Raw genomic sequence first — 13,756 nt, 5'->3', positions numbered from 1 at the left:
GTTGAATCATGCTCACCTTATGCCTTTGACGAAGCCTTGAGGTTTTTTTTAACACAAGCTTAAACTGACGATGATCTTACGTTTCAGGTGGGAGCCCTTGGTGCCCTAGTGGCATGCTGGCTGGCCGGCGCGCTGCTGACGGCCGGCGCCGTGGCCGCGGCCGACGCCTGCCAGGACCCGGCCTCGGCGCTGGCGAACTACGCGCCCCACAGGCTGCCGCTGGACGTGAGTAATCTACTTACCAATAGGCCCACTGCGAGCTTGTAGGCTATGAGCTATCGGGAATAAAAGCGAACAAAAGATAAGCACTCCCGTGCAAATAAAGGAGACACGGCGATTTTGATAGCTCACCGCTGGGCGAGTAACTATAAACATCGCCGTGTCTCTTTTGTTTACACGGAAGTGATTATCATTTGTTCGTTTTATAGCCGATAGCTCATAGCTTACTAGCTCGCGGTGGGACCAGTGCCATAGTTCTATAACCTAACCACATAATTAAAATTTTGAAAAAACCCCCGACTGCGAAATAGTAGACCGATTTTCATGAAACGTGGCTAAGAACACTCCCGACTGACTCAGCTTTTAGACAAAAAAAACTAAATCTAAATAGGTTCATTCGTTCGGGAGCTACGATGCCACAGACACACACAGACAGACAGACATATAAACAGACAGACAGACAGACACGTCAAACTTATAACACCCCGTCGTTTTTGCGTCTGGGGTTAAAAAGAAGACATGAATATCAGATTTGTATAATAACTTCACTTCATAAGTATCTTACTTCGATTTCAATACTCTTCTGCAGTCGAGAAACGCTGGTGGACTAGCGATAAGAGCGTGTGACTTTCAATCCGGAGGTCGCGGGTTCAAATCTCGGCTCATACCAATGAATTTTTCGGAGCTTATGTGCGAAATGTCATTTGATATTCGCCAGTCGCTTTTCGGTGAAATAAAACTTCGTGAGGAAACCGGACCAATAAGGCCTAGTTACCGTTTGGATTGGAGGGCAGATGGCAGTCGCTTTCTTAAAACTAGGCTCCCAGGCCCCCATAAGTCGTGGCAAACGCCGGGAGATCGCAAGGAGGATGACTTCTTGTAGTCGAATTCATAAATATAATAGGCTAGTTTCGTACTAGTCAGATCAGCTTCTTTTTATGAACTGTCAAAACGATTTGCTAATATGGAATTACTATGAAATACTGAGGAGTGACGTCACGGTCAATTCATTTATCTTTTTCCTTGACTTAATAAATATAAATTATGGTTAAACATAACTACTGTCCATATTTTTCTTCTAATTAGGCGATGCTTTATTCCGTGCACTGCTTAAAATATTTAATTTTAAGTATAGGAAACTAGCCTATTGTATACATTTCTTCAACTTAATAAACATTCTGCACTACATCTGTATATTGATGTAATCAATACTCACTCCATTTCTTTGTTTATTCCAGATGGTGCACTACTACTTGTCGTGCAAAGTGTCTCGCGAAAACATCTTGACAGCCGAGCTGCGTAACGCCCAACGCGCCGTGGTGGCTGTCCGCCAGGCATTGGCTATTCTGTCGCGCGGCGCGCCGCAACTTTTTAACGATCCTGGTAAGTAAAACGTTTTTCATCACACCCGCACTTTAAATGTGCTATTGCACGCAGGCGGAGCGTGAGTTATAGAAAAATCGTTCTCCCAAGGGAATAATTAAATTTCTTGTACCATTCTTAACTTTTTTTTACATCTATTTACATATTTTTTACATTGCGAGTGTGATGAAAAACATTGTGTGTAACTCGGGGAGTATGAATGAATATTACTAATTCGAGTCTTTAAATCGCTCCGGCCGAATAAGCCGTCGCGATTTAACTTACTCTCGTTAGTAATATTCAACTTCCTCCCCTTGTTGCACAATGTACTATTACAAAACACAGTCACAATAAAATTGATCGTCATAACACATCACATTCCTTACGTTTACGTATGCACTCATCGTTATTTTCTTTACAGCATTTCAGTTTACTTTTTGCTGTGAGATATGAGCTTTGACGCCTTCGACATGAGATTTATTTTTGTTCATTGTTGATCATAAAATTTTGCCTTTTTAAGTAAGTACACTTTGTGATCCCAATTTCTGTCTTCCGACAATTTCTGTTTACTCAATGAGCTAACTGTTTTTTTTTTAAACCTGACTTGGACTCTTTGGCTTTTTGGGCCGTAAGAGCAAACGGACCGTGTGTGGGGAAGGTAGCCGGGGGAAAATCCAGGACCCTTCCGCCGCGCACTGAAGCTAGTAGATCTTTTTTATCATGTCCACTAATCATGACTGTATATTTTCAGCGCTCCAACCAGCATTAGGAGCTCTCGGCGCAGGAACAGGCGAAGCGGAGCGCGCTCTAGTGTCGCTGAGTGGCGCGCTGGAGTGCCGGATGGCGCGCGCGTACTTCGTGGCCGGCGCACGCGCCGCCTGCGACGCGGGGCTACAGGTAACTAACAGAGTAAAGCTGGGCTTACACGGGCTTAGTTACACGGACTTATTTTAGGTATTTAGTTAGGTAGTTTACTAATATAGTTTTTAAGTGTTCTGTTTAACTAACAATGTATGGATCTTGGTTATCTGAAAATAAGTAATTTTTATTTATTTTAGTAGCTAATGCTTAGTGCGTGTCACTTAATACTTGTCACATGCGTCTAAACACATTGTACAAGTGCTTAGTATTAGTGCAACTGCGAGTGCAAGTGAATAGAAGTGAGTCCTATTTACTAAACAACAAGTATCTATCGGCGACAAAAAAATGACTAATACTTGTCACTTTTCAGTGTTTAGTTTACTTCGTTACCATTGCAATATCTTGTAACTAACACTATTGTCTAACATCCATGTGTAGATGGCTACTTGCCACTTGTGACATTGCTGACTAGCCTCTAATCACTTATACTAATGATAAATACTAAGCCCGTGTAAACCTAGCATAACACGGGGGAGTACAAGACAGGTATTCGTGGTCGATAGGTGACATATAGGTAGCTGGATAGATTGTGTGAAAGAGGATATGAGAAAGAAAGATGTGAGTGTTGAGATGACGAAAGATAAAGGAGAATGGAAGAGGAACATGTTGTACCGGCTCCACATCCCACAAAACGGGGGATAAGGGTAGGAGGAAGAAGGGTTGACATATACATATAGCTCTCTGAACTGAAACAGGCGAAATAGAGCACGCACTAGTAACCTTACTGGTAACATTGTTAAGATAGGTTTAGCATCTAAGTCCCTTCATAAGATTCTGAGAGTGTGTTGCTCGCACTTATGCGATCTCGATAAGACCTGAAGCCGAAGGGTAAAAGCCGAATCGTTAACTGATTTTAATCGCACTGTATGTTGATAGCTCTATCGATGATAGAATAGTATTTTATGCAACTGGCGTTTAAGTGAGGTCAAAAAATACGAGTGACGTAAGTAACAATTTGAGGCAAAGCCGAAAATTGTTAATTAAGACGCCACGAGTATTTTTTGACTCAGTTAAACACCGTTGCATTGCGATATTGCGTTGCAATACTTTTTCTACGACCATGCACTTACTTTTTCATAGTTTTCTAGAATAACTTTCGTGAAATTCGCACTGTTTCCTGTATTTTGACTTGCCTCTCCTCTGTTCCTGCACTCAACCTGTCGCTCGCACTCCCCCGCGCCCCCGCTATATCCATTAAAGGCTTCCTAACAATGCTTTAAGAGTTATAACGTATGCGTGGGTGCGCGGGGCGCCGGTCGGGGGCTGGTATTTTTTAAGTAGGGTTTAAAGATTTATGCACGACACTGTAAATGACGAATAACAGAGTAGAAAAAACTCAAATCAAATCCAGTACCTCCTTCACCTGTACCTAAAGTTATATGTGATCATATTTTTCCAGGCGTTATCTCTCCAGCTGGTGGCGGCCATTGCAGCTGGATTCCTATTCACCGCCATCGTTCTTGTCGACTCGCATGCCTGGATCTACATTAACACTAAGTATGTATTGCTTTTTATTCTCTCTATAGAGGTATATAGTCACTACTTTGAAAAAATCTCGTATCTCACACTGCTCCTCAAAGACAAAACGTAATAAGTCTATTTGCATTCCATACATACTTAATACATTTTTCTCTTCATTGACAGAAGAAGATACAAGTTTTTTTCAAAGTAGTGCCGATATATATATTTGGCAATGGCATCCTAAGAAGCGCTGGTGGCTAGGCCACGATAGGACACGGTAAGAGCGTGTGAATTTCAATCCGGAGGTCACGGGTTCGAACCGCGGCTAGCACCAATGAGTTTTTCGGAACTTATGTGCGAAACGTCATTTGATATTTGCCAGTCGCTTTTCGGTGAAGGAAAACATCGTTAGGAAACCGGACTAATTCCAATAAGGCCTAGTTCAGCAATTCCCGAAAAGTTTGTACATTTGGATCACGTCTCTGATTTTGATAAAAATTGGTAGGATGATAGAGTCCATGATGCTGAACATGATCCACTAGGTTTCCCAAAATGTCCCAAGCAGTTTGTATGAAACTTTCCTTTTTTGTTACCGAAAATGTATAGAAATCTGGTAACAAAAAAGGAAGGTTTCATACAAACTACCTGGGACATTTTGGGAAACCTAGTGGATCTTGCTCAGAATCATGGACTCTATCAGCCTACCAATTTTTATCAAAATCGGAGACGTGATCCAAATGTACAAACTTTTCGGGAATTACTCAGTTACCCTTTGGGTTGGAAGGTCAGATGGCAGTCGCTTTCGCAACTAGTTATGTAGTTAGTTAAAATTATACATTAAAATAAAGAGACCAAAACAATGACAATATTTTTTTTATATGTTTTCCATTAAGATATGTACTTTAGTCTTACGTCCTCTGGCATCTCACTAAGTATTTTAGGTAGAATATCGATAAGTAAAACATTTACTAATCATACACTTCTGCTTCCAGACAAGCGGGTACTGGCGAAGAACAGGCGCCGTTCCTCTCAAGTGGTGGAAGCAGCGCCTGCAGTCGCACGCTGCCGCGCCCCGCGCCCTTCCCCAACGGAAAGCCACCCAGCTACAGCGCCGCGGTACAACTGTGTGACTTGGATCAGCGACCCAGGTACCTCATCAATCTCATCATTATCTGTAAGTGTTAGCAGAGTCGCCAGATTCTGTCAAAACTGCATGGGTGCCCACAATGTCACATGCACACACAAGGGTTTTGACAGAATCCGCGTCAAAAATCATGTGGGCTATATCTGCACCGTCTGCAGTACCTGCACTGTCTCAATCGAGACAAGCTGGCACTACCGAGGTGCATCTCAAGGAGGAGGCATTTTTAGTCGCACGCTGCCGCGCCCCGCACCCTTCCCCAACGGAAAGCAACCCAGCTACAGCGCCGCAGTACAACTGTGTGACTTGGATCAGCGACCCAGGTACCTCATCATCTAGTCTGTCAAAGCGTATGTGCCCTACTATGTCTACACCGTCTGCAGAAGGTGACTAGTAGGTAGCAATCCAGACGAGCGGGCAGTGGCGAGGAGCAGGCACCGCCGTTCGTCTCAAATTACACCGGTCAAATCTTACATGAAAATCGGCTAAAAAAACAAAGTGTGATGTAAAGCTGGATTTTTGGTATGTTATTTGGAGTCCTTGGGGGAATATAAGACTATATTTTGCAAGCAAAAAAAAGTGTGCTAACTTCGTAATTAAAAAAAAAAAAAGTAAAAAAATCGGACTTTTTTTGGTTTTTATTTTTTTATTAAAAAAACTATGCGTTTTTGGTCAAAAATTGCTGTGTAATGTTGAAAGCGCATTAAATTTCAAACAGTTTGACATCTTTTTTTTATCAATGTCCGTCAAATAGTTTTCGAGATATGAAGCGTCAAAAAAGGTTACTTTTTGACGCATTTATAAAATGTAGCGTTTTGCCAATATTTTTAGACAAATATCTGCAAAATACTTCATGATATGATATATATTGCAATATAACATTGTATAAAATTTATTTTGCTTTAGTTTTAGTGCAAATAAAGGTCAGTAAGACGAATAGTTACTTTGGTAAACAAAAAAAATCTATAAATAGAGAAGCCAAGAGTCTGGTAGATTGGTTAAGGTAAAATAGTTTACGCTAAAAGTTTTAGGTTGAAAGTGCTATCTATTCGATCTTACTTTCTTTGATATCCGTTTATCTGAAAAAAATGTCTAAGCTAACTTTGCATCGATTTGACTATTACTAATGAAGAAATAAAATACAGTAAAATTTTGAAGTTTAGTAAATTAGAAAAATAAAACAGAATTAGTTACATTTTCCTGGTTCTGCATCTCGATGGCACAACTCCTGTAGTGATAGAAAGTCCACTTGAGTTGTATTTGACCACCAATTGCTGTGGAATAAACTACGGGAACGGAAAGCGCCCACGCCAATTATTAAGATACTGGAGAAGTGGTATTCCCAGCAGAAGAACGTAGTAAGATGGAAGTCAACTCTGTCCACAGCCAGCGGGCTAAACTGTGGCGTGAGACAAGGAGGCAGTATGTCTCCGGCTCTCTTCAGCGTGTACATGGATGGGCTGTCGCAGGCTTTGACCAGTACTTGCAGTTTTGCTTGATGGAGTTCAATTGCGGAGAGTACACGAAGTCAAATATCTTGGCCACATCTTGTTCTCCAGTTTAAAGACCAGGAGGACATAGAAAGGCAGAGGCGAGCCACCGCAGTAAGGGCAAACATGTTGGCTAGAAGATTCGCCAAATGTAGTGACAGCGTAAAAAGACAGCTGTTCCTCAGTTTTTGTACAAGCGTGTATACTGTCGAGTTATGGTACGACTACACCTGCGCGGCGGTGAGAGACCTGCGCGTGGAATACAACACATACTATGTACTGATATTTCGTTAAACGGAGAATACTATGATCACGTCCACGACAACGCTCGTGAGATTGCATCGATGTTATTGACCCTCAGTGATATGCTTTAAAAACCAGTCCGTACAAGAACAATTTCGGAACAATCTGATTCAATTAATGAGGGTTTTCTACTCGTAAATATTTTTTTCCGCCAAGCGGCGAGCCTGAGGTCTTTCTGACCGTAAACTTAACTTACTAAATAAATGTTGATTTGATATAAGTACGCAAATATGTGTCTGAGTAATACTTGAACAGCCCCCAAATAATAATAATTCGTTCTCCGCTACGCCTCCTGTAAATATGGTTTAAGATATTTTTATTCTCATAAGATTTACATAATAAATCACTTACTGAGAAAACATAATATTATTGCTTATATCTAGGTAAGAGAGGGTAGCATGCAAAACTGCGAGTGACTACTTAAGCAATCATGGTAACATGCTCAGTGCAACAAACAAGTATTGGGCCAGTTAAACTGGGACTTTAAACATTAGTTAATTAGCGGTCGTGCATGCTTTATTTCATAATTCATTTTTATATTAAAATATTTGTAATATAATTATATGATGTATCGAGTACAGCTACTACTATTTTAAATATTCGAATTGACTAGGTCTTACAAAAATGTTATTAATCATGCTAAGTATGATTGGGGAATGGGGAATAAATCAATCCGTATTAATAGTTATATTATATTCAAATATTAATTTATATTCGATATATTTATATTTTATTTGGCATTTATTTATCAATTTATTTATTATTCATTAATAATTATAATATATTTGGTGTACCTTTTATTTATTTCATTAATATATAATGTTTTAATGTTTTTTTAAAAACCTTTAATGATTTAGCGTCTTTAATGTCCTTAGGCAATTTATTGTACAGCTGAGCCCCTTCGTAAATTATATTATTTTTTCCATACATTGTTCGAGGTGGACGTAAAATAATATTATTTGCTTGCCTAGTGAGTCTCTTTTGCACTTCTGATCGTTTTGTGAAGGTTATGTGACTATGTATATTTTTATTTATTATTTTTCTTATTAATATGCACGTTTTATAAATATATGTTTGCGAAAGGTTTAATATTTTAGTTTCTTTGTATATGGTACTACTTGGTGTAAGATGCTTATAATTAAATAATAATTTCACAATTTTATTTTGAGCGCGTTGTAGGGTTTTTAAGTTGGATTTAGCTGCAGATCCCCATATTTCTATTAGATAGTCCATTTCTGATCCTGTTATAGGTACTAGACTTATGATATATTCCTATTTTTTTAAATAACTGGCACTCTTTTGGTCTTATTGAAATTTTCTATATTTTTATTTTACAATTTATGTAATAGCCTGAGTTGTTTTGCTGATATCTGTCTCAAAATATTAGCAAAACGAATATTTTCATAGAAAGGGGAAAAATGCTCTTTTTTTGACGCTTCATATCTCAAAAAATATTTGACGGACATTGATAAAAAAGATGTCAAACTGTTTGGAATTTAATGCGCTTTCAACATTACAAAGCGACTTTTGACCAAAAATGCATAATTTTTTAATAAAACGGCAAAAACCAAAAAAGTCTGATTTTTTACTTTTTTTTTTAATTACGAAGTTAGCACACCATTTTTTTGCTTGCAAAATATAGTCCTACATTCCCCCAAGGACCCCAAATAACATACCAAAAATGCAGCTTTACATCACACTTTGTTTTTTTATTTCTCTTTTTGACCAGTGTAAATGGTGGTAGCTCCGCCTGCAGCCGACCTCAGGTCCCGGAAAGGAACAAGCACCATTCCTCTTCAGGCGGCGTAGCCGAATGGCAATCGTCGACGCTAGACGCCGACAGAAATGCAGTCTGGCTCTGTCGCGTCAATATGCAAGAGCGATAGAGATAGATAGCTACTATATTATCGTGAGCATTTGTGCAACGTACCCGGGCGACAGTATTGTTTGCAACTACATTTTCCGCCTATATTTCACTTGGTGTATTCTTTTACTTCTTCCAGTGCCATCTCCTACCGGAGGTTGGCTATCATAAGGGCTATACGGACTTTAGATACAGCCGCGCGGAATAATGAGCGAGTGGTTTGATTAAACCATGTTCGTAGATTTTTGAGCCAGGAGTTACGTCGTCGTCCGGATGATCGTTTCCCTTGGATCTTTCCCTGGATTATGAGTTGAAGGAGTTCATACTTCTCGTTTCTCATGAATTTAGTGATGTGCAAGTTGCGGAAACTTTCCAAAAAAATCTTAAATTTCTTGAAAAATTCACGAAACTTTTACGAAAAATAAAGGGAATTAAATTTATGAAATGGAAAGTTTCCATCCATACAAAGTATGGAAAGTTTCTGAAGGTTTCCTATATGAAAATTTCAGAATTTTGGAAACTTTCCGTCGGCACATCAGTAGATACTGTAGTTTGCGTTTTTTAACTGATTTTAAAATCTCGACCTCTTTATTTACTGCAAAACTCGTTCGTTAGTCACTCTATCCGTACTTGATGTATTAAGGGCCGGTTGCATCAAACCGTCTGTCACCGTTAAAGTGTTCGTAAAATTTTATCGTATGGGAAGTTCCATAGACTTCTGTCGCGTGACGATGATGTGTCTGTTAAAGGTGGTCGATGCGACCGGCCCTAAAAACGTAAAAACAAAACTAATGTTAAAATGTTGTCCAACAGCAGATCGCGTATGTCCGGCAGCGCGACGCTCGGTCGCGGCGCGAGCAGCTCTATGGGCGCGGAGTCGCTCGGCGGGTCGCACACGCTCGGCCGCGCGCCGCACAACGGCAAATACGCAACGCTCAGCAAGCAGTGCAAGACGCTCGAGAGCAACGACTTCTACTGAGATAGGCCCGGCGGCGCGCTCAACACCGAACTTAACAAGGGTGAGTTGCTCCAACCGTGGAATTAAAGTAACACCGTGGAATCAAAGTAACTAGTCGCTCTTGATTTGAAGTCAGTGCAAAAACTTAAATCTGGGCCGCACGGGGAACAACGGCAAATACGCCACGCTCAGCAAGCAGTGCAAGACGCTTGAGAGCAACGACTTCTACTGAGATAGGCCCGGCGGCGCGCTCAACACCGAACTTAACAAGGGTAAGAACTCGAATTGGGAATTGAAGTTGATCTTAGTAGTTTCAACCGCGGAATTAAAATAAACTTAAAGGGCGGGCGACACTCTGGCTTTAAGACGATGTTAGCGTACAAACTTTACGCCACACTCTACAAGCAAGGCAAGATGCTTAAGAATAACGACTTTTTTTATTATTATGGCGATGGCGATACGTTTTATTGGTAAATGTACTAGATTTTTTTGTAGCCAATAGGCTACTTGACCCTTTTTGATAGTCTGACTTAATCATTTAAGTAGGTACTGTCCAATTAACCGAAATAAAATATTACCATATTTTATTATGACTTAGAAACAGTAAAAAATATTTTTAAAGTATGATTTTACGTAATCAGGCGAAAACAACACAGTAATGTTAATCTATAGATTTTCTGTGCAGGTCATTCTACTCGAAAACAACATTTTCTGACTTTTTAACCGACTTCAAAAAAGGAGGAGGTTCTCAATTCGACTGAATATTTTTTTTTTGTATGTATGTTATTCGATATCTCCGAGAATCATGGACCGATTTTCAAAATTTTTTTTTCATTTGATCAGGTATAACCCCGAGATGGTCCCATTGGCACCAAGTCGGGGTCTGATGATGGGATCTTGGAGAAATCGAGGGAACTCCTCAAATGTTATAGGCACATGTAATGTTTCTAGTGTATTTTTCAAAGGTACACCAGTATTTACGCCTGATGGTGATAACTTTATGTGGCTGAGCTGATGATGGAAGATCAACTCCTCAATGGTTAGGAGTTAAAGGATAATTCTTTCACTACTGTACATATATTCGGACTGATACATAAAATATCAATAGGAACCACTAAAAATCAACAAATAAATAAACTTTTTAACAAAAAATAAAACCGCCTTCAAAAATGAGCGCGTTACAAAACACGGAGAAACTAAAAAGCAAAAAATAATAAACCTTTGAATTCAGATTTCTTATCGGATTGCAATAATCTAAACATCCAAATTATAAACAAATCAATTATTTTTGGAGTCGGTACCAGCCTGCGTATGGTTGGGTGGTGCAAACAGGAATAGCAAGGCGATGAACAGGTCTGGTACCGACTACAAAAATAATTGATTTGTTTATAATATGGATGTTTAGATTATTGCAATCCGATAAGAAATCTGAATTCAAAGGTTTATTATTTTTTGCTTTTTAGTTTCTCCGTGTTTTGTAACGCGCTCATTTTTGAAGGCGGTTTTATTAAGTATGAAGGCATAAAGTTCAATATGTCAGTGACTGTTTTGACATGCAGTAAGGTTCGAATTCAAAGACGTTACTTCATCGCTGATAGCGTTTTCGGTGGCCAAATTAAATAAAAAATTATAACTTTTTTAATCGAAAATACGTAGTCATCATCATACACTTTTAATACCCAAAATCTATAAATATTGTTTTTTTTTTATGTCAAATACTACAGAAGACAATTATTTATTGTGCCAAATACGACTACGACTAACCTATAACACTTGTAATTATTGGGCTCTATGTTAGCAATATAAAAACAAAAGTAAAATTCCACTTTGATCGCGAAGCTGTGAATCATTCTAATAAACGTGGAATTCAATGCGCTTTGAAGGTTTAATTTTTGTCTTCTCATGATTATTATTATGTCGTATGGCTTTATTCCTGTTAAAATTTAAATTATTATACATGCATATATAGTAAGATTACAATTTAACATCCAATTTAAGTAGCCAATCCCTTGCTTCCGGTGTGATTGCCAGGAGGTCTTCTCATGATGATAAATAGTCTCTAAGTCTTAGAGTTTCCCCAAACCTATCGTTGCAGAATCGGCTCTATCGCTCAAAAATAGTTCGTTAGTATAAACTTGCGTATGTACTAGGTATGTGCCGACTAGTCGCGAAAGCCGACTATCAGGCCACATTTTGTAGTCGGCGATTAGTCGGCATTTGATAAGTGATAGGAAAATAGTACAAAAATAAATTATCGGTAATTTATGGTCGTACCTCTATTATGTACGTATTCGTTATGCCTTTGTTAGTCAAATAAATAAATAAATAAAATAAATATTGGGGACACCTTACACAGATCAACTTAGCCCCAAACTAAGCAAAGCTTGTACTATGGGTGCTAAGCGACGATATACATACTTAAATAGATAAATACATACTTATATACATAGAAAACATCCATGACTCAGGAACAAATATCTGTGCTCATCACACAAATAAATGCCCTTACGGGATTCGAACCCAGGACCGCGGCTCAGCAGGCAGGGTCACTACCGACTGAGCTAGACCGGTCGTCAAAATAATAAATATCTGTAATCATCACAGTAATTAATGACCTACCTAAGACTATCGGTTTTATAGGCAGGACCACTATGTATTTTAAGCTAAAAAATTAAAAATTTGTATAACTATTATCATAGACATTTGAACCTGAACAAAATATGAAAAGCGCGATAGAACCCAAAAAATGACATTTCAATTATTCTGGTGAAATTAGTCGATAATTATGTTCTGGCCGACTAGCCGACTAATCGGCCACCCAAGCGCCGACTAGTCGGTAGTCGGCCTAGTCGGCCAAATCACTAGTCGGTACATCCCTAGTATGTACGCATGCATTCAGCGACGACGACGACGATAGAAGCGATTCCGTCTCGATAGGTTTGGGTAGGCCATCAAAGAGTAATCGATTCGTCCGTTTCAATAATGGATATGTTTTCGGTATTCCAGGTCAGGCCAGCCGCACCGCCCTGAACCGCTTCGACCCTAAGTACGCCTCGTTCGGGCCGCGCGCGCCGCGCCTGCGCCCCGCCGCGCCCCAGCCGCCGCTCGCCACCTTCACCCCGCACCCCCGCCTCCACCCGCACCCGCCCCCGCCCCGCCCGCAGCTACCCAGGGAACTCCCCCGCGAGCCCAGAGACCAACGCGACCAGAGAGACCCTCGCGAGCAGAGAGACCCTCGCGAGCAGAGAGATCCTCGCGAGCAGAGAGACCCTCGCGAGCAGAGAGACCCTCGCGAGCAGAGAGACCCTCGCGAGCAGAGAGAATTGCCTCGGGAGCAGGATAAATATGCTACGGTGCGCCCGCCGCGGCGGACGGAGCCGCAGCCGCTGTCGGCCGCCGCGCTAGAATACAGGTAAGAATTAAATGTACGACATTAAGCTTCTTTAGCACAATTTACACTCTAGCGCGAACTAACTCAAGGCTAAGGCTGCCAGAGCTCAACGAGGGTGCGGTGTGCTGATGACCGGAGAACTTGTCTTACGGAACTAATTTGTACCGTATATTGTCCTTTGAGTCGTCGGCAACCCGAACCCTCCTTGGAACTTGTACACTCCTTTTTACTGTGTACTTAACACAGCGAAAGGGAGTATACAAGTTTCTAATGGGGTGGAAACGCGCATGTGACACTCTTTGAGTTGCAGGCGTCCATAGGTTACGGTGACCGCTTTCCATCAGGCGGGCCGTACGCTTGTTTGCTACCGACGTAGTATTAAAAAAAAAGTTGATGGGCATTTTCAGAATCTGGGACACTACGATTAGCGTAAGTTGTTAACAAAAATTAACTCACTGTCAGTTTTGTGACGATAATTAAGCATGAAATTTCAATAAAAATATTGTTTTTGTGTTAGTTACATAGGTAAACTTTAAGCGATAATCTACATCCAGAATGTGAAAAAAGTAAATTTTTAGACATATTTTATGCTTAATTGTCGTCACAAAACTGACAGGGAGTTAGTTTTTGTTAACGACTTACGCTA

General features: G+C 40.2%; 1 protein-coding gene across 3 annotated transcripts in view; it reads left to right on the top strand.

The window, feature by feature from the left end:
- The window catches only part of LOC125233239 (protein tweety-like), a 190,455-nt gene extending 177,448 nt beyond the window's left edge, over positions 1-13,007 (top strand). For 2 of the 3 annotated variants that reach the window (XM_048139159.1, XM_048139158.1), the window contains 7 exons: positions 88-225; positions 1,458-1,602; positions 2,333-2,478; positions 3,902-3,999; positions 4,956-5,111; positions 9,575-9,780; positions 12,726-13,006. In XM_048139159.1, coding sequence (XP_047995116.1) covers positions 88-225; positions 1,458-1,602; positions 2,333-2,478; positions 3,902-3,999; positions 4,956-5,111; positions 9,575-9,740 — 849 coding nt within the window. In that variant the 3' untranslated portion in view covers positions 9,741-9,780; positions 12,726-13,006. Of the gene's footprint in view, positions 1-87; positions 226-1,457; positions 1,603-2,332; positions 2,479-3,901; positions 4,000-4,955; positions 5,112-9,574; positions 9,781-12,725 lie in introns of all 3 variants that reach the window. The other variant, XM_048139160.1, reaches the window with a different exon arrangement.
- The last annotated feature ends 749 nt before the right edge of the window (positions 13,008-13,756 follow it).

This window comes from Leguminivora glycinivorella, chromosome 14 (assembly GCF_023078275.1).
Source record: "Leguminivora glycinivorella isolate SPB_JAAS2020 chromosome 14, LegGlyc_1.1, whole genome shotgun sequence".
Classification (NCBI taxonomy): Eukaryota; Metazoa; Arthropoda; class Insecta; order Lepidoptera; family Tortricidae; genus Leguminivora; species Leguminivora glycinivorella.
The sequence above is the reverse complement of the archived record's forward strand: the minus strand, read 5'-3'. Positions and strand labels throughout refer to the sequence as shown.